General features: G+C 44.9%; 1 protein-coding gene, 1 long non-coding RNA gene and 2 other non-coding genes across 8 annotated transcripts in view; 3 read left to right on the top strand and 1 right to left on the bottom strand.

The window, feature by feature from the left end:
* The first annotated feature begins 241 nt into the window (after positions 1–241).
* On the top strand, positions 242–1,525 carry LOC147181671 (uncharacterized). Its single transcript, XR_015096721.1, has 3 exons — positions 242–341; positions 896–941; positions 1,138–1,525. It is a non-coding gene; the product is annotated as an uncharacterized LOC147181671 (long non-coding RNA).
* LOC147181672 (small nucleolar RNA SNORD88) lies at positions 732–822 on the top strand. The gene has a single exon (XR_015093566.1). It is a non-coding gene; the product is annotated as a small nucleolar RNA SNORD88 (small nucleolar RNA).
* LOC147181673 (small nucleolar RNA SNORD88) lies at positions 983–1,072 on the top strand. The gene has a single exon (XR_015093568.1). It is a non-coding gene; the product is annotated as a small nucleolar RNA SNORD88 (small nucleolar RNA).
* Positions 1,526–2,333: 808 nt separating the features above from the next.
* shank1 (SH3 and multiple ankyrin repeat domains 1) overlaps positions 2,334–21,193 on the bottom strand; it is a 61,285-nt gene continuing 42,425 nt past the window's right edge. For 3 of the 5 annotated variants that reach the window (XM_086091741.1, XM_086091732.1, XM_086091750.1), the window contains 11 exons: positions 17,930–18,012; positions 17,738–17,862; positions 17,535–17,670; positions 17,372–17,452; positions 15,411–15,437; positions 15,270–15,326; positions 14,984–15,099; positions 13,205–13,331; positions 8,039–11,435; positions 6,446–7,333; positions 2,334–4,517 (listed from right to left, as the gene is read on the bottom strand). In XM_086091741.1, the coding sequence (XP_085947867.1) occupies positions 4,439–4,517; positions 6,446–7,333; positions 8,039–11,435; positions 13,205–13,331; positions 14,984–15,099; positions 15,270–15,326; positions 15,411–15,437; positions 17,372–17,452; positions 17,535–17,670; positions 17,738–17,862; positions 17,930–18,012 (5,116 nt within the window). In that variant the 3' untranslated portion in view covers positions 2,334–4,438. The remainder of the gene's footprint in view (positions 4,518–6,445; positions 7,334–8,038; positions 11,436–13,204; positions 13,332–14,983; positions 15,100–15,269; positions 15,327–15,410; positions 15,438–17,371; positions 17,453–17,534; positions 17,671–17,737; positions 17,863–17,929; positions 18,013–21,193) is intronic. The other 2 variants (XM_086091768.1, XM_086091758.1) reach the window with 2 other exon arrangements.

The raw sequence follows: 21,193 nt of genomic DNA on the forward strand, positions 1-21,193 counted from the left end.
GCTCGTGAACACGTGCAGTGCTCATGTTGACAGTTACATTCCTGGAACCAAAGTACAAAAAGTTCATCATTTAATTTGTATGACGCCGAATTGAACACAGAAGCACGTTGCCACTACTCGTGAACACCATCACTGTATTAATTGATTGTGACATCAATTAATCAGCGAGGCAGGACTAAACTGCATTTTTTTTAAACGGGGTATTGTTAAACTGTACGCCCTCCATCCGCGCGATGGCACTACAACTCACAAAATGTGACCGGAAGCCGGTAAGGGAGCATAAAAGGGAGGCAACCACAAGCACGTTGTTCATTTTCACTCATGACATTCAGCTGTGTGAGGTAGGATTCAGATTTTAACGTCGTTAAATTGTAAATATGACGACGTGGCAAGTGTTAATTTTTATGCAAAGCAGCTGCGTCTTTTCGTGTCGTTTTTTTAAAAACTTTTTTTGTTCTGCAGCTGATTTAACGCTATCGTCTTGCACGCTAAATCAAATTAAAAGTACAATTACATTACTACTATTTATTAAATAAAAACAATCTTAATCGCCCCTGTCGCGGATTGTGGGGGTCAGAGTGTTACATTTAAATTCGATTAATTTGAAGGAGTCTCGTTCTGGTGCGCCTTGAGCGCACGTGGTCAGCCTGCTAGGTGGCTATGTAGCCACAAGCTAACGCAACATTGTAAAACAGTAATACTGTAGTTTCCTTTCATTTTCTACATTGGCAATGCTCCTGTGATGACGTGCACTGGGCTCTGAGACCACATGGAGATACGGTGTAGCTTTGGCCTTGACAAGCTAAAGTTCCTGAGGAGACTGCTTAGCAAAAAATAACACAATTGATGACAAACCTCAAATTCTAACTTGTTTTGTCCACTTTCATCTTTACAGATCGCCGCCTATGTGTGGACCTTCTAGGATTGGGCACGAAATGGAGGTGAATTAAAATGATAGAAATTAGTATTTTTTTTCAATAAATTACTTCTGTGATGTCTTGCACTGGGCTCTGACATTTTCTGTTGATAAAAGTGCAGCTCTGCTCCTGACATGGCAGAGTCTGAGGAGACCTGAAATGAGCATTTAATTTTTAAGTCAGTTTATCATTCTTCTGAAGGATATTTCTCCTTTTTAAGGTTTCCAGGTGACTGGTCAGACTAAGAATGATCTGGAACATTCTTGTGGTCCTCCAAACCCGGATGCAGGTCTGTTGGTGGGACTCGATGGCGAGTGCCTAATGGTCAGGCCCACGTGACTGGTACTATGTGGTGGCCACTGTGAGGACAAGGTCACAGATGCAGAAACCTGGGTGTCACTTCCTGCCACTGGAAAGAAACAGTCTTTTTATATTTTGTCAGATGGGCTTGATCTAATTATTTGTAAAAATAATTTATTGTATTTTATGAATTAAATATTTGTTGCCATTTTCATTGTTTAAACTAGAAGACAACATGAACATCATTATTCATGACTGAAATATTTGTTAATTTTTTATTTAAATTGGTAATAAATTATTCACTGTGATTATGGAGTCAATTTTTGTTTTTTCTGCACATTAATATAAATATGCACTATATAATTACAAATGTGTTTTGTGGGGGTTCAAATGTTATAGGTGGGGAAATGAGTTTGCAATTTTAACACTTGCTGCAGAACTAGTACACAAAAATAGTCACGGGTCAATGTGACCCTGCCTTTTTTTTTTTTTAAAGGGATAATTGACTCAGTTATCTGTTTTCAGCAGTACAAAGTACAAACCCATTTTGGCACTTGGTGACTGAAAATGACATCACATGTGCTCAGGTAGCGGAAATGGGCTCTGGGTGGTGCAGTCGGTGCCGATTCACTTCTTGTCCGGGAGACCGCACGTGGGCATGAAAAAACAATTCTGGAAAAAAGTTTGTCATTTGTGATCACATGACTAGAACCCAGAAAATAGCCGAGCCGTGCTTTACCTAAGGTCTGAGCACTTGTCATTCTGAGTTGGAAGAAAGTGGAAAAATGTGTTTGAAAAGGTATTTTACATGAAACATTGTTTAATTATAGACATTAACTTAGTATTATTTGAAAAATAACTGAATGGGTCAAGGACCCCTTTAAATATAAACATGAAATTCTAATTCAAAGCAAGTTACAAAATATATTTTTTTTAAATGCAAAAAGTTTAAACATTTTCCTCCTGCATTTTCCAGTTTAAATTTGACATATGATGGTAAATTGTAATTTTTAAGTACTCATAATAACCCCCCCCTTTTTTTTTTTTTTTTTTTATAAAATAACCGCATGTACTGTATAAAGAAAATTGCGTTCATTAAGGGAATCCAAGCAGATGTATTAAAAGCTTTTCATCTTTATTATAATTCTAACAATTTGTCTCTTAAAACACTTTATATTCATATATTTATAGGAATGCGTATATGCATGTCACATATACATACTGTATGTATGTATGTATGTATATATATATATTTATATATTTATATGTAGTAAATTCTTTCCACAGTTCATAATCTCTTTTTTTTTTTAAAGATCTAACAGAACAATAATAATAAATACTTTTAAAAAACAGCTTCCTATGCAGTTGAGCCAAATGTTAATTAATGGAGTCTTGTCATGATTTGTCCGAAGCAAGTAAAATGTTCCTGCAACTCTTCTCTGATGACGGAAGCAGGATGTTTTTGCATAAAACATGCTCGGTCAACAAAAAATAAAATAAGGGGCTCCAACTGCATAGAAAGCAGAGGCGTTAATTATAATAATAATCATAATAAACACAATATACCTTTTCATTTGGAAGACAAGAGATTCTGTATAGATCTTAAAACCACATTAGCTTCATTCGTCCTTATTGTTATTCTCAAACATCCCTCGTCAACCAATCACAGCATATTACGCCAATATTACCGTGAAACGCAAAATGAACCGTGGATGTAAAAGGATGTGAGATAAAGAGCCCTTTTTTTTCCTTTTTTTTATTTTTTTAAACTAGCGCTATGTTAGCTTTTTACCGTCTCAGCGCTATACTTCCAAAATTAGATTCAAGCATGGAAGCAGGAGAAGGAAGGAGGGAAAAAAGGACTTTGAAATGTGCTTGAATGCAAAAATACTTTGTCTGGTACTCAAAACGTACGTGGGAATAACAGTAAGGACGACGACAAAATGAAATCTCCCCTCAAGCGACGTCCGTCGGCCGGCATGGTAAAAACTTGTACGAAGAATCAAGAGTAGTAAAAGTAGTCCTCCGGGATGGGAAGAAAGCGAGACATGGCAGTTTGTATCCAGGAAGTGGCTTTGCCATACAGGAAGTCCTCAATCTTCTTGTGTATTTATTATCCAAATACTTATACACATATATATCTATATATATAATCTATATACCTGTATGCGTCCCATAAAGTTTGTGTGTGTTTGTGTATGTAAACCGTTTGGGCATTTATTAGGTACATGTATCCTAAAAGTGCCCTGAATGGTCCGTGTACTCGTACACTATTTGCCCGCTCTAGTAATACAATACTTGTGGATTGACTAGGGCAAAATAGTAGAATGACAAGGGTGCATTAGTGCAACAACTAGGGTGTACTAATAAAATGACTTAGCGGCCTAGTAGAATGACATTTATTCCACTACTGCCATTCACTACTGTATGACCTTTCTTTGCACTAGTAGAACAACCACATTACTAGTGAGGCACAACTGTCCACTAATTAACAACTGCATGTCATAGTACTATTAGTGACATTTTTAAGTTCTACTAGTTAACATCTGGCGCTTCATTAGTAGCACTAGTAGCATACTGTTGTAACCTAAGGCACAATTTTGTCTGACTAGTGGTGCACATGTACTTGTTCTACTAATGTGCAGAAATATCATACAGTGGTAGAAGGCAGAAACCGAAAACACATCACTAGTAGTTGTTCTACTAGTGCGTTGAATCGTCTTAATAGTCAGGACAAAGTGTACTAGTACATGGACAGTTCATTGCACTAGTATAATATGGATTAAACGCTCAAAGGGCTTTCCGTAGTGTGTGTACCATTTTTTTATGTTGTCGGTCTGGGCACTTGTTTATGCTACAACAACGTGATACAGTGACCAGTCTGTATGTTTGTCATTAAAAGTGACGTTGGATGTTGATCACAGCGCTGAGGTAAGCCTGGAAATATTCTCTATTGTCAACCAAAAACGTCCTTCGGCTCCCGTTTTGGATTTCGGCCTGTTCCTTTGGTCAGTCTTTGTATTGTGATATCATGGCGTTAGCAAACGGTGTCTTCGTGTGCGTTTCAGGATGAGCGGATAGCATACGGGGAGCCCTTTGTAGGTCCCGACATATCCGGTGATCCCGTTTTGGGACACCCCAACATCTTCCGCCACTTTTCGGCTAAATCCATCAACTTCCTCTACCAACCTACTCAATTGAATTCGTCCTCTGCCGCCACCTCAACTCCGACCGCCGTCGTCCATCCTCCCCTCGCCCCGAGGCGAGAGGACCGACATGGGGAAGGGGCTGCTGGAGAGCCTGGAGGACACCAAAAAAATCAAGTCAGACTTTGGCGTTTTGTTTAGCTCACGACTTAAAAATGTGCTCTCTAAGTTTAGATTAGTGGTACGCAGGCATGCCTCGCAATCAGAATATCTGGGTCTGAATCTCTCATATCTTGGTTCAAATGTGCCTTCCCCCAAAAACATCCGTCTAAGGTTAATCGAAGATTAAGGGCGCACTCACACTAGGGCCATTTCTTCCGTACCGTATTGAAGTCTGATTATCCCCCCCTCCAGCCCGCACTCATATTACTCTAACCAAACCGTGCCCGGGCCCAGTTGCCTCCGAAATATACGTCGTCACGTTGATTCACGCAAGAAGACGTCATCATAGGGGGACTGCACTTCATCATCAGACCAACAAGAGCCCTTTGCTGCTGCGCCCGGACGCTCTGGTTGTTGTATGGTCCCGCTCGCTATATATGTCGCACGTATGTACGTGACGTCATGGTTGCGTTTGGCGCCGCGGCTGTGCGTATGTGCGGCCAACCGTAACGTTCTCTGGCCCATCTCTGCCAATCGTGCTAAACTGGGGATCCGAACCGTACTCAGGCGCGTATCGATTGCGCTCACACTACCGGACTTAAGCAGCAAGCGTGCTTGGGCATGGTACAATGGCCCTAGTGTGAGTGCGCCCTAAGTTAGCTGGGATATGCTGATTCTGATTTCACAGATGGGCAGCACAGTAGTAGAGTAGTTAGTATTTCTGCCTCGCAGAGAAGAGATCATATCTCACTTGTGACCTGCGACATCCCAAAAACATGCTTCTAACGTTAATCGAACATTTCAAAGTCCAGGGTGGACCCCGCTTCCCTGAGCAAAAGTTAGCCAGGATAGGATTTGGAAAAGCATTTGTCGCTTTTCTTAGCTTCAAGACTTGAGTAGATTAGTAGTGAAAATTTGTATAGCATGTTGAGTTCGTGAGGTCTACTTCAAAGACGGGATCTCAGTTCAGATCTCACTTCCTGCGACATCCCAAAGCCATGTCTTTAAAGACTTTAAAAGTTAACTGGGATAGGCTAATTCTGATTTCGGAGATGGGCGTCAGAGTGATTGAGGGACAGGGAATCCATGTTTAAACCTCTGTTGGAATTGGGATGTTTTGCCCATGATTGTGTGGGTTTTCCAGATAATGTGGTCTGACATTCAAAAAAAATATTTTCTTCTAAGGTCAAGTAAAGACTTCAAAGTCCATAGTGTACCCCACGCAAAAGTTAGCTGTGCTATAAAAAGATGGATAAAGGGATGGATGGAATTCCGAGACCACTGATTCTCAACCCCGGTCCTCGAGTACCCCTATCCAGCCTGATTTCCATGTCTCCTATAGCCAACACAGCTAAGAATCGTTATCAGGCTTCATGCAGAGCTTGCTAATTAGCTGATCGGTTGTTACACCTGTGCTGGCTGTGGGAGACATGGAAAACAGGCTAGATAGGGGTACTCGAGGAGCGCGGTTGAGAACCGCTGTCCTCCACAATGGAAGTATAGGCAAAGTAGTTGCTCCCATTTGCTCCAGTGAAAGAACACAAGGATGCAAAGTAGAGATACAACAAACGTGTCTAAAATCCCCCAAATTACCCTACAGTGATAACCGGTTTTCTGAATCAAAATCTAAAACAAAGGAGACCATTTTACCATCTGTGCCAATCATCTACAGCAGTGGTGTCCAAAGTTGGTCCTCGAGGGCCAGAGTCCTACAGGTTTTGGATGTTTCTCTTCTCCAACACACATGAAGCTCATCAGCAAGCTCTGCATAAGCCTGATAACGATCCTGTTCATTGGAACGGGTGCATTGGAGCAGGGAAACATCCAAAACCTGTAGGACTCCGGCCCTTGAGGACCGAGTTTGGACAGCACTGAGCTACAGTGACAACCTCGCTCTCTTCAGTCAATCTGTAGCCATACCTGTCAATCACCGACCTCAGGGCCCGTTCTATGTTCATGCGGTGGCCCACGCGGGTGACGCCCAAATCCAGGTAGTCGTCCTTTGTGAGTGAGGGCAGGTGGGTGCCGTCGATTTCGTTGTCCAGGAAGCGCTCGCGGTGCTCGGCCAGATTCAGGTAACCAAGCCAGTCGGCCACATCGTACTTGGTCCAGTAGGGCAGAGGCTTAGAGGCAAAGGGCTTGGTCGGGGGTGGGGGTGGCAGATGGGGGTAGCTCAGACAGGTGGGCGGAGGGAGCGGGTGCAATGGTGGGGAGGACGTCCCTGACAGGAAGTGAGTGGGAGAAAGAGAGCGAGAAACGAGCAATGTGGAATTTGGGGGAGGTGGGGCACCAGAGGGTGCAAAGAGTGGTGGTGAGGGTGAGAAGTAGGGGTCTCCGAGAGGGTTACCGGGAGAGGGTGGGGTGATTGAGCCCCGTAGATCGTACATGGCGCTGTAAAGGGGTGAAGTGGGGAGAAGAGGGAGGGACGATGGACGGGGTGGCCTAAATTTGGGCCTCTCCGACGGGGAGATGAGAGGACTGGGTGCCCGCCTTCGCTGGAGCATGTGAGGGTCTTTGTGGGACTCACGACTTGGGATAAACTGGAACTCAAGGGCTTTGGTCCGGTAGACCGGTCTGTGCTTAGGGGAAGTCGGATAAGGGGAATACGACGTCGGCGACAATGGGGAATGCGAACGGGCAGGATGAGAGGGTGCGGGAGGCTGAGGGGATGGCGAACGCCCCCAGTTGGGGTACTGGGAGGCGGGGGGCGGGGACGGGCACAGGGAAGGTTGTGATAAAGAGATGGGCGATGGTGATTGGGAGCGAGCCGACGGGGGACTCAGAGCTGAGGCTGAATCTTCTGAGAATCTGAGGAATAAAAAAAAGGAGTCAAGTCAAGAGATTTGGACTGAGTAATTGAAAAGGGGTGGGGGTAAGGCACATATGTGTAAGTTATTTAAGTTTCATCCAAGTCCCAATTTCTGTGGCAAAAATCGAGCAAACCGAGTTGTGTCCCCACTAAATTTCGAGAAACTTGCACTTGGGTTAAGCAAGTCAAGTCATACAACCTTGCTCGGTCACAACCTATTTGCACATTAGCCTCTTCACACTTAGTATTATACAGATTTGAATAGTCCTCCAAATTGTCTATTATCAAATATCAATGAGCTAAACTGTGAAGTTAACATACTGTCTTTGTGGGTTACATAATGAGAAATGAAGTTAAATGTCATAGTTGCTCTGTGATTTGCCAGGATTTCCCCCCAATTTGATCCCAAAATATAATCCTTCAATCTTTTGAGTTCTCTCTCCATAATAATGTCCCATGAGGTGACCTCTGCACTCTACAAGTTGTTCTTTTAAAAACAAAACATTATCTTGAAAATGTAGATTTTCAAATGTAAACAGGAAATATTTGAAAAGTAGAGCCTCTGGAGTACTAGTAAATCCTCTACATTTCTAATTTCATCTGAGCAAGTCCCAGGTCCTAAAACTGGCGCCTATTTAAGTGACATGACTTGAGTCCCCAACCTCTGAGGTGAAGGTCATGACATGACAAGAATGCCCGTGTACCTGTGTCTGCTCATTGGTCTCTGGCTGCTCCAGTTGTCCTTGGTTCTTTGCTGAAGTTTGCTGCTCAGCTCATTGATCATGTTTGGCTTCATACTCGACACTGGAGGGTAAATCTTCTTCCCCTCCAGGAGTGCTCTGAACTGCCCCCCGGTGTCAGCACCCATCTGTCCTTCACCCCAGAGAGGCTTCATTTCGGGAGTGCGTGAGCGTTCAAAATAAGGTGAGCTGGGACGTCCTAAATTCTGCATGTCCCTCATCCCGTACCCGTCCTGGCCGCTTTCGTCTTCTGTCGTGGCGCCCTCCTCTGCCTCCTCCTCCTGTTCATGGTCATCTCGTCGCCTGTGGGAGTGGAAGGATGCGGGGGCGGTGCTAGTCTGTCTGTGAAGCTCGCCTCCTCGACTTCCCTCCCTGAACCGGCTGCTTTTCGGGTAGGTTGACGCTGCTGCTGTGGCATTCTGCATTTCAAAAGTTTGCCCATCCAGGTAGCTCATGTACGACTCGAGAAAATCCCCACGTTCCCCTGATTCCGCCGTCCCGCCTGCTAACCGGCTGCCTCCCCTCTCCCCTCGGTCCAACCTGTCGGCCCGAACGTTAGCCAGGATGCTGTCCAAGTGGTGATCGCTACTACTGCGGCTGTCCAGCTCTTCTATCCCCGAGTCCACAACCGTCTCCTGGGATTCTCCCTTCTTGGCGGTGGGCGGCGGACGGTGACGCTCCCCTTTTCTCTGGTGGGTGCTCTGAATGGAGGTGGTGTATGTGGCGTGCATTCGCTCATTGTAGAGCTGTGTGGAGGTGCTTGTTGTGGTGGCAGCAGCGGTGGTTGTGGCGGCACAGCTTGTGGTCATGGCAATTGAGGCGGTGCCCCGAAGCGGGGCCGAGGTGGCAGCCGTGGAAAGGGCTGGGGGGCCCCGGTAAGCTGGGGGCGGCGTTACAGTGAGCGGGGGAGTGGGTGAGGAACGCCCCGGAGCGTGGGTGCTGTTGTACAGGTGGTGAGGATGGGACACTGATAAGGGTCTGTGATAGGAGCCGGGAGGCGGTGGTGGCGACACCGAGGGTGGAGGTGGGGGTCCACTTGTTGACGTGGGCTGCAGGATAGAAGGTGAGTGGGGAGGAAGTGGGTTGGGTGATGTCTGGGAGGGGGAGTGAGCGGATTGAGTCAGATTAGCTACCTCGCTGTCATAAGATGTGAGGCTTGAGGCGGTGGAGTCGCCCGCCTGGGGCGAAGGCAGGGGCGTGTGAGTAGGAAACACGCTTCCAAACAGTTCTTTTTGGGCAGGCGGAGGCGGCGGGGGAGGTGGGGGAGGCGGAGGAGGTGGTGCCTTCTGTTGGCTTATGTTGGGGAGAAGCCGACGTTGCGAGTATCCCCGATCAAAGCTGTTGGCAAACTCTAACGGCGGTGGGAGGGGTTCTGCATAGACAAACTCATCGTCCGCATCCACAGATGGGGCAGGTGGTGGAAGAACCATCAAGCCAGACCCGGTGTTCCCAGTAGTGTTGGTCGTCTGCTGAGAACTGGTCGGTTGAGTGGAGGTAGTGGTACGGGACAAGATGTAAGCATCCGTTTGACTCTCCATCCTGAGGAACGAGGGCCGCCGAGGCCGCTGGCATGCCTCCTCATTAGCGGCCTGTTCTGCTCTCCTCATGTAGCTGTCCTGCTCTTTCTCCCGCTCTCGTTCCCTGGACGCGTCCCTCTCTCGCTCCCTTGACCGCTCCCGCTCTCTCTCCTTGAAGCTGGGTTGGTACGACTGGGAATGGAAGGGGTGCGTGTGGACCGTTTTGTCCTCTGAGAAGCGAACTCTGAGTCCTTCACGAGCGCCACTCCCTTCCCGTTCTCTTTCGACACCGCCGCCACCACCACCCTCCTCAGCCCACACACCCCCTCGGAGGATTCTCGGTGAGGGTGGACGTCCAACAGAAGGAGTGGTGGCAGCCAGGGAAGAAGAAGTAACCAAGTAGGAGCTGGAGGACTGGGCGGAGGACGACACCGGCTGCGAGGTGACCGTAGACGAAGGGAAGACTATGCTGGACATCTGGCGGATGAAAGGGCGCTCGGGGCCCCTTCTCAACCTACTGTCGTCCCGTAGGGCGCGCTCTCTGGCTGCCAGCGCAAGCCCCAGCGGCGATGTGGGATCCAGAGCTTTTCCTGTCAAGGGGTGAATGAAAGTGGAGGAGGGGGTAGGCTGTCTGCCTGCGGCGCTGTACAGGTCAGCAGGAACAGACTTGGGCTGATAGTCCAGGGCGGACGAGTACTCCGGTAGCCCGAAAGCTGGCGGCATGCTGCGGGTGTGGTGGATGAAGGTGTCCCCGGAGAACATGCCCTCATCGATGGACTTTGAAGGGCGAAGCTTGGAATTAGAACATTCAGCTTGCGTGTTGAGTTGCTGCTGCGACAGGTGAGCCCGCGTTAGTGCTCCCACGCCGTCACTACCGAGACCCATGTCCTCGTCCGCAGACATGAACAATGAGGCGCTCTTCCTGCGCGCTTCGTGAAAGCGTTCACGGTCCCGGCGAGCTGCGCCCACGACCGCTGCCCCAAACTGGCTTGTGAAGTCTAGTCCGTCCTGGGCTCGCATGGAAGGCAGCGACGGAGGTGGAGGCGCGGGGATGGAGGGCGGCGCAGGGGGCTGTGGAGCAGGGGTGCGAGGAGGAGGACCGTGGGGAGGTTTAGATTCAGCCGCCTCCCCAGGGGCGGGGTTGTCGGCCTCCACACTGCTGCCCTGGCTGCTACGCCCGCTGCTGCTGGTGGAGGGGGCCTTGACAATGATGGTGGGGATAGGGATGGAGCTCTTTTCCACTTTTCCTCCCAGTGTGCCCTGGGCCGCTCGCAGGTCCTCCACCTTGGATTGCTTCACCAGGGGACCTTTGCCTTTCCGGGCGGCGCTTTTAGCTCCAGTTGCGCTGCGCTCTACCCGTTGTGGTTGACCCGTCTGCTGTTGCTGCGGCATGACCGTCGCGATGCTGGACGGGGGGACGGCGCTGTTGTAGCCCCTCCGAAGACCAGCTGCTTTGACGCCCCCAACACCCCCGATAGGCTCTCCGGTATAGGCAACCTTACGCGTAGCAGTCCTGCTTTGGGCAGTGTGGGCGCCCATGTGGGAATAGAAAGATGAGTGGTCCACTGCTGTGCCGCCTGCCCTCTCACGGCCTAGTTGTGTTAAGTGCACCGCCTGGGAGTAGGGCTGGTAGTATGAGGAGGCGATCGAGGATTGCGACACGGAGACAGAGGGCTGCTGGGACGATTTGGCTCTCCAACCGAGAGGCGGCGCAGAGGAAAAGGGAGGGTCCGGCGGTGCCGTGGTGGGGGGTGGCGGGATGTCATCCGGGCCAGGCACTGACAGACTGCGGGCAAACTTCATGGCCGGAGGATGCAGAAACTGCTTCTCTTCCTCGGGTACCCCTGGAACCACAAACGGAGAAGAAATCAGAGAAGTTAAATTTGACCTCCTAGGGTAGCTACAGCAGACACAGAAAAACTGAGGATTCGTGTCTCTCTCTACCTGCCCGTCTACCCACCGCCAAGTCTGTCCTCAAGTCTTGGGCCAGTTAGTTTACGAGTCAGTCAGTTGTGTTATATTGTCATGTTACAATACAGAAGCAGTAGAGAGTGACCTATAGTGAGAAGAGACTTAAAGTGTGAAACCTTGTGTGACTCTTCCAGGGCCCAATGGTGCAAAATTAATCAATTTGTTTAATATTTTGGGGGAAATGACGTTGGCAGCGTCAAAATATTAACTATTTAGTGCAATAAGCTTTTTCTTTGGCCTTTTTTATGACACTTATGCTCCAATAAAGAGCAGGCTCAATAGAGAAGAAGAATATTGTATAGAGAGGAAGCTACAATACACTCAAAGCAGTCAGTTGTTTTTCCAAGTCAAGTTAGACGGTTTCAGCTTTGTGGTTATCTTCTTTTACCATTTTTGTAAAAAGAAAATGACGCGCAGATTGACATTGTTCATTGCTAAGGTTAAGACTAAGTCCCTGTTTTGTAGAGATGTGCACATCCACTCGGCCTAAAAACGGACATTTCTTCATTCTTGTGCTGGGGCAAATTCAGTTCACCGTTTTAGGGAATCTGGCAGACCGTGTTGTGCTTCGTTGAGTGTTCCCGTGCATCTGATAATTTGGTGTCAGAAAGTATGGTACACTTGAGACCAGGAAAACCTATATTGTGGTACAGGTGGTGTACCACGATTTTGTTGGATTTGACAGATTCTGCGCTCTGCTGATATGTGTGGTGGATGTCATCGCATCATTTCATTCATAAATATGACATCAGCGTGCATCCAAACCCTCTGAATCATTGTAGAAATGAATTCATTGCATGTATTATTATAATCTGTAATATATTTTTTAAAAGCACCCCCAGACTGCAGCACAACTGGGGAGGGGTGAAGGGTCGTCACACACAGACGCATGATCGGGGGTTGAAGGTGAGCTCACTTCACAGAGGCCAACGTTACATCATCCGCGAGTGGAGATCTTCTTGCAGTTGCCGATCTCCTGCACGGATTCTAGAGTCTGTTTTGCTTCCGCCATGTAGATTGTGCGTGTCTCCTGGGCTGACTTGAAAGGGAATGAGAGTCGCTTCGATTGGCCAGGAATAACATCGGCTGTGTTCAGTCCCACAACGGTGTAAACCCGCATTTCTAACTGCGTCCGTCTACAAAAATGCCAAAAGAAAGAAAACTCCGCTCATGTGCACAGTTAGACTGCACTTTGCACTAGACTTGTGCTGGGCATGAAAATAGGGTCCTCCTGAATAATGAAGTGTTTTCAACAACAGTTTTTACATTTACACAACAGTCAAAAACGCTACTTTAAAACACTAGTGGTTCCACTATCCTTAAATTGTAGTGTTATTAGTTCTCTTTCTGTGGCACTAATATATATTTACGAGGAGTTAAGAATAAATTGCACCCAGCGGCTCAACAACATTTGTTATTATTACTGCTTAAGTGTTAGTAGGTACACCATAATTATCATAATTATTATGTTTGCAGTACAGGCACATGAGAGAAACACAACAGCGGCCTTCCACACAGACACGGAAGTGCCACGGACACACAGACCAGCACAGCGCGGACCCTCAGCAGGTCCAGAGGACAGGACAGACAGGCGGACGCACTGAAGGACGGACGGACGGGTAGAAGAAACAAACCACCTCACCGATGGATTTCTGCCGCAGCATACCGTGCGGAGCTCCGTGAGGAGTAGCGTAGTGGCCCCGCTCATAGGTGAGAACCAGGCCGGATGCCGCCGCCGCTGCCAAGCCGGCCTGGTCTGCGTAGTTTGGCTGAAAGAGCAGACATTCATTTATTACACAAACTTGTGTATACAGGGTTCACCAACTCCGGTCTTTGAGATCTAGAGTCTTGCAGGTTTTAGATTTTTCCGCCCACTAGCACACCTGATTCATATAATCAGCTCATCAACATGCCTGATAACGATCCTGATCTTTAGTATCAGGTGTGTTGGTAAACGAACAAACGAAAACATCTAAAACCTGCAGGACTCCAGACCTCGAGGACCAGAATTGGTGAACCCTGGCTTACACTATACACACTCAATCATTTATTGAATTTGAAAAAGAAAAAAAGTACACTTGGACACAAGTAGATCTTTAAATTTACTTGTGATTTTACATTTACCTTTGATTAATGACAATTGATAGTTGGAGAAAAAGAACAAAGAAAGTAAATTCTAAAGCAGTGTTGGACCGGTACCCAAGAAGGAAGGAAGGCAGGAAAGAAAGAAAGAAAGAAAGAAGAGTGGATAGAGACAAAGTAGTTTTAATGGCACTGTCCGGAGTTTTGACCATTTCTGTTTGTAATCAAACCGTTTCTATTTGTAAACAAACAATTCAAAACGAACCCCTCCCATGGTTCAACTCATACCAGCTCAACGTTCACGCCCCCTGCCTCTGACTGCACTCAGCCAAGCAAGCTGCGAGAGTGAGTGACGAGGTATCTCGCAAATGGTCATATTACTGAACCGGCGATCACCGACAGAGACAATAGTTCAAAATGGCAAGTGTGGAGCTAACAACAGTTTTCAAGAACAAAACAGCAGGCTCAACTACAACACAACAGCCAATAGCTTAAAAAAAACAAAAACAGTCTGCGATGCCTTCACGGCCCGTCCAGAGCGTGTGTTTATTTAAGTTGTTTATTAAGTGTTTATTTCTGAGTCAAAACGTTGGACAGTGCCTTTAAGAAAAGGAATGGATGTAAAATGATAACTTTAGTTTGAGTGAAGGGTTAGGAAGGTAGGACGGCAGGAAAGTGGTCAGGAAGGAAAAAAGACAGCAGATCTAAGATGGAAGTAAAGAGATATAAAAAAGAAAAAGAAATGTAGGAGGGAAGGAAAGAGTTTAGGACGATGAGGGTCTGAGGGAAGGAAAGGAGAAACAAATTTAGAAGGACAACAAGGATGGTAGGAGGGAAAGAAGGAAGGACAGGAAGAGTAAAGAAAGCAAGGAAGGAAGGAACAAAGGAAGGAACAAAGGCAGGAAGGAAAAGGGTAAACGGAGGTCTATAGTACAAGGAAGGAAGGCAGAAAGGAAGGTGGGAGGAAGTACAAGAAAGACAGAAGGAAGTAACAAAGTAAAAGGAGGGAAGGAATGGGGAACAAAGGAAGGGAGGGAGGGAGGGAGAAATGAAGGAAGGAAGGAAAAGGGAAAGAAGACAGAAAGAAAGATGGGGAAGATGAAAGAAAGAAGAAAAAAAACACCTGAAGTGCAAGGCTTTAAATGAAGGAAGGAAGGATGCAAGGATGCATGAATAAAAAGCTGAGAGATAGGAGGACAGAAGTAAAGAAAAGTGAGGATCAGATGAAAGTAAGAAAACTCTGACCTAAGGAAGGAAGAAAACAATGCTAAGAACAAAAACTGGGGAAATAACTTTTTTTTTTTTGTTAATGCCCAGCACACACATAACACACACGCACCTCGTTGCTATAGAAAGTCCGTCCCCTGTCCCGTTTGGGCCCCTGTCCCCGCGTCCCCGCCGCCTCGTTGGTGCTGATTGTCTGCTGAGCCGCTGCAAGAATTTCATCTAATTTATCTGAGAGGAAGAGTGAGGAAAGAAGAGGGCAAGAAAGGAAGGACGGGAGAAGAGGGAACGCACACGACAATGAAACAGGAAAAAAGGGGGACAACAGCCACGCAAAATGGACGGGAAAAAGGACGGGGCGGGGAAGACAGGGGAAGATGACGACGACGACGTGGCCTTACTCAGAGCCATCTGATAGACGGTCCTTTTCTTCTCAGCCACTTGGGAGGATTCCAGTTCTGAAAGGAGGAGAAAGGCGAGGATGAACACGCGCCAACGCTCGTTGCGGGATAAAAACAATTACAGACTGCACTGGAGATTACCTGACTTTTTTTTCCACGGGGTGGCAGCTGCGAGGAGGACAAAAAGGACACTCGTCTTTGGCGGGAGCATGACAGCATTGTTATGCGGAATACTAATAACGTTCCCTGGGGCGGGACATGCACTTGGGTGCAAATACTTTAGTGTGTATGACAACTAAAGTTATCCCAAGACACTTTTTGCATGCACTCCATTAAAGACAACAAATAACTAAATAAAATAAAAACTTGCACCTCTTTCCACTGTTGAAATATTCAGATGGCACCATGAGGGGACAAAAACACAAAAGAAATGGTCAGTTTCTCTTAGTTTGACGGTTGGAACTTGATATGCAACAACCATTACTGCCACCCGCAGGACTGGAGAGGAAAAGCATCTGCAACTGCAAATTTGCTCAAGTAGCCCTGGATGCAGAGTGCAGTTCGAGGCGTGCCGCCACGCAGGGTGGACTTAAACGTTTGACTCCGCCCACACGGATTTTACAAAATGGTTTGAACAATTTTTTTGGAACAAAATCTGCAGATTTAATGATGCACCGTTTTAGGACGTAAAATTATTATTTCTAAACACATTATAGGGCATCGAAAATGACCAACACTAAACCCTCAGTCAGCCGAGGCGGAGCTAATTAATCGGATTGACGGAAGAGGTCGAAGTGCGCATCCCTGGACGGTTGAGGTTAGTATTTGGGTTTCAGTCAGTTTTTAATCTTTGTTGTTCAATAAAGTGTTCAATCAACTGTACTGTAATTGTAATGTGGTAGGGTTAGGGTTATAAGATGTTATAAGATGGCACACAATGCCACCAGGGCAATAGTTTAACAACAAAGAAAGAAAGAAGAAGGCACTTAGAGGTTGAAAATCCGAGTGGGCGGAGTCAAACGCTTGGGTCCACCCCGCGTGGTGGAACGTCTCGAACTGCACTCTGCATCCAGGGCTTACTCAATTTGCTTGCAAAATAGCGATCATAAACATCATAAAATCATATTTGAACATTTTTGGAAAACAAGAAGAAACTACCTCTAAAAACACACAAACAAACAAAAACGTCTGAATGAATGTCAAATAGACAAAAATATAAAACCATAATTAAATCCTTATAAAATAACTAGAGCTGTCAAACGATTACATTTTTAATCAGATTAATCACATCTTAGAATTTTGATTAATCTTGATGAATTGCTTAGTAAAAAAAAGCTTCTTTTTTTTTTTAAATCAACATTTTTTTCACGGCAAAGTTGAAGAGCACTAGTTATGTATCATTCTTTTGACATTTAATGTTATGAGGACGTCTTCAACATTTTTTGATCCAATGCACACGCTCATCCTCCTCTTTTTCTAATCAGTTCATTAATTGCATAATTTAAAATGGAAATTAATGACCCCAATATTTTGGCATGAACAAATATTCTAAATGTGATACGCAAACATTTATTAAATGCTTTACTTTGATGCATGTAATTATGTTAACCTGTGTTACCTTAAACGTAGCCATTTGCTGTCACGCTGAAGGATATTTTATGGTCAAAATTAATAGTGCGATTAATCTGTTAATTTATGATTAATGCGATATTTTTTGTGATTAATTAATCAGTTAACGCTTTAACTTTGACAGCACTCAAAATAACTCAAACGAAGGCAGTCTCAGCCGCAGGAATTTCTTAAATTAGCTTAGTTTACACTCGTAAAAAAGAACAAGTGGAGTTCTTGAAATGTGGACATTTTGAGTCAGGCACAGATGGTGCCGCCGAGACTTTGTAAGCAGTTATTATGTGGCTGCTTGGCTCCATTTGATTGGTGACATAGAGTTGGATTGGTGGATCACCGTCATGTGACAGCGCCAGGAATTAGTCTCTCCAAATCAAGCAAGCAATAGCAGAATGTAACTCAATGTATCAAAGTAAAATGAGCGTTAGTTACTCAAGTCAAAGTTGAAAGTATTTCCTTGAAAGCCATTGACTCACCCATCTCCTCCAGCTCCGACGTCATGGACTTGGATCGCAGGGCGATGGCGGGTGTGCTCAGCCTCTTGCTCTGCTGCGGGACTGCAACGCAAGCGCAAAAACGGCCACAAGAGGTCACTCGCGAGGCTTTCTTCATCTCCGTCACCCTCTCTTGACGTCGTACTTTTCTTGCGGGCGCCCTCCTCCATGTCGGGGTTGCGGGTCACCATGACCACCTTGACCATCAGGCTGTTGCCGCCCTGCCGGATCATGTTGACCACTTGGCGGTGACCCACCTTCACCACGTTCTGACCGTTGACCTGGAAGAGAGCACGATGCTCTTTCAAATGTCTGATTTCTCAGATAAAAAGAGTAGCAGCAGGTTACCTCGATGAGGAAGTCGCCCATCCTGAGACCGGCCCGCCAGGCAACACCGCCCTCGTCCACTGACTCCAAGTACTGCAGGGCGGGGAAGGCGGGAGTCGGGGTGAACTCCTCGATGGGGGTCTGAGCTGAAAGACGGCAAGAAAATTAACATCTTCCTTGTTGTTTACGCGGCGTTGTGCTCTTCTTTCTCACCTTTGGCACCTCGCAGCACAAAGCCGAAGCCCTCGCTGTCTTTCTTCTGCAGAAGCACCGTCTTCTCCTTGATGATGTAGTCGCTGGTGGGAACAGCAACGAGCAGGTGAGATGGAGACGACACACTAAATGTCCTTTGTTTTTGTCTTTTTCAATTTCATACATGAGGTTTAGTTTGAATTAGCGCTGTCAAATGGTTATTAAAAAAAATAAATCTAATTAATCACATTGTAGAATCACTTAATTAAAAATAGTTTTTATCAAAATAAATTGCTTGCCAAATTTGAAGAGCACCGGTGTATGTTAAGGACATCTTCAACATATTTTGATCCACTGCACACTCTCGTTCCTCTTTTCGTAATCAGTTAATCACTTGCATAATTTAAAATGAAAAAATAAATAACCACAATATTTTGACATGAACAAATATTATGAAGACAAATATATGTTTATGTTCAACATAACTATTCACTGTCAAGCTTAAGGATCATCTGCGGTCAAAATTAATAGTGCAATTAATCTGCATTAATACATGATTAATGTGATTCTTTTTTTGTGATTAATCAATGAGTTAAAGCAACACTAAGGAACTTTCAGTTTATGTTGATTATGGCGGCGCCATATGGACAAAAGGGGTAATGTTATGGCTGAAGGAAGACCACATTTCAAGTGGATTGCGTGCGTCGTTTTTGAGCTCACGCTAGCAAGCGAAATCCGGGCCAATGTTAATCCTTGACTGTTCTTTTATCCAGGTTGTCTCCTCAGACAAAACTTTTCAGTTGTTTAGCAGTTTCTGCCAGGAAAGCAGTAATCGTGCGTCGACATTCAAATTGACTTCCGTCTTTGTAACGAATGGGGAAAGGGGAAAATGACGTATGCTATAAAGCATTCAGCACATTTGTAGTTTTTTGTGTGGCAGTGTTCCTACCATCCTCCTTAAAGTTACTTAGTGCGAGTAAAAATGATACAGACCCCCTCAGGCCGTGGGAAAGGTATCATTCAACAAATATTAAGTCAATGCTTTATCAGAAGAGTTATGAAAATATTTTAAATAACAACAAGCCATTTTCTAAAAAATGAAAACTAACAAAACTAATTAAAACTAACTGAATTTAAAAAATTCAAAACAAAATTTAAAAAAACAACTATGAAAACTATTATAACCCAGTTACAAAATGAAAACACTCGCAGTGAGCATGGAGAAAACGTTAACGACAAACAAACCGACTCTCCTGACATGACGCTCTGGGCCACGCCCCTTAAAGGCACAAAACCAACACACAAGCTAGTGCTACACTACGTACAGTAATTTCATTGTACAAAACCAGTTTATTTATTTGCATTCACTTTTATTATTTTAATTAGTTTAGTTATATTGTAATGCTATTGAAAAAAAAGAGGTATTTTGGGGGCGCTCTAATATATTAATAGCAGTTCAATGAGGAAAATGTATTTGATTTACAGTACGAGTAAATTGCGTTACAAGCTTTGTCTCGGACTGAATTCAACTTCAAAGTCAAGGTATGGACAAAAGTACTGGGTCACATTTCACCTTCAGGAAACGCCACTGATCAGATACCAAGTAAATACCGAAGGCCAGTATTGCCAAAACTTCAAACGGCATCAGTACATGTACACGTAGCACAGTGAGCAGGTAAAAAAACCCCGCAACAAATCTTTGTAAAAGCATTTGATGACAGGCTTTGATCGTGCTGTCATCTTTGAGCTTACACACACATTATGCACAAAAACTGACTTTTTATGTCTTTACAAAAAAAAAGACTAAATCACGAGTAACCTGGGAGAGAAATGTTTGCATTGATGTTGAACACGTTCGAGAGGTTTGCTTTGTTTTAGCAGCTCGACTCTCTATGGGTTTTAATTCAGTTCTCTGCTTTTTCGTTCTTTTTTTTTTTTTTTTAAGAAACACCTCAAAGCAGAAGTTATTAATACACACCAGCAATATTTTTAATACATGTTATCCCCAAACAAAGAAAATAGGTTATGTCCTCTAGATACAAAGCTACTGTAAAAACCACAAAAATAATAACAAGTTCTGTATGCAAAAATAAGACTATAAACATTGCACAAGTTCAAATAAGACTACCAAAATGATCCATCTGTGCTGATTGAAATGAGACAAATCTCTGACGTGTTCCGCAAGTTGAAATTGAACTTTTATAAATCTTTGCAAAAAAAAAAAAAAATACATAATAATAAAAACTACCACAAATCCTCCAAAAGCCGTTGAGGAAAAACAATAAGACTAATATAAGTCCCCTACAAGTTGTGCACAAGGTTAAATAAATAAACTAATGTTAAAAGAACTGAACTGCCCATCAATTGTGTAATTAAAAAAATATTATGTTAAAAGAACAGCTACCGTAAAGCCTCCATAAATTGTGCAATAACCCCCCCCCCCCCCCCCCCCAGCAAGTAAAAGAAAAAGAAAAACAACTACTGTGAATGAAGTCTTCGTAAATTGTGCAGATTACAAATCTTCCAAAAGCTTTGCAGGCAAAAATAAGAATACCGGAAATCCTCCAAAAGTTGTGCATGTAAAAATGAAGCTTCAGTTAAATTTTTTTTAAACTATTGCCAGTTTCACAGCTTCGAATAAAGCCTCCGTAAAGCCACGAATAGATGTGTGGTTTAGAATGAGAGGAGCGTAATTACCCCCATAATGCTGTGCAACTGTGCGCTGTTCAGCCCGAGACGCTTGTTCTCTCTCCCTCCACCACAAACGCGCACAATAGAAGAATCAGAGCAGCGTTTGTTGCAGTGCCGCAAGCTCAGCTCGGACAAACAACAAGCAGGAGGAGAAGTGACGTAAAATCAAGTAAATGCTTGTGGCTTTGGGGGTACAATGCCTCTTCTGGGGGTGATACCCTTAAAAAGCAACAGCTATAAAGTTCCAACAATAACGTCAAACCAACCGCAAACTAATGCTGGCTAACGTACTAGCTTGCAGCATCGAGCAATAGTGGCCACATGTTGATAGAAGTGTGTGTATGGTTTATTTTGTGCTAATTGAGATATGCTATACTGGTGGGGCGACTATGGTTTCCGTTGGATGGCAAATTGCAAATTTAGTTAAAAGCAGGTAGAAGTTTGAGCTAATCTCAGGAGCTGCAAGAGAACTGTAGTTAACAAAAATCACCTAGGCAGTTACACATCGATGCAGACTAAAAACGAACACAAAATTCATCGAGATAAACATTTTGCTCAGTAATGGTCAAAATAAATATGCTAACTTGAATATGT

The sequence above is a fragment of the Leptonotus elevatus genome, chromosome 1, assembly GCF_054856555.1.
Source record: "Leptonotus elevatus isolate MCC_2025b chromosome 1, RoL_Lele_1.0, whole genome shotgun sequence".
NCBI lineage: Eukaryota > Metazoa > Chordata > Actinopteri > Syngnathiformes > Syngnathidae > Leptonotus > Leptonotus elevatus.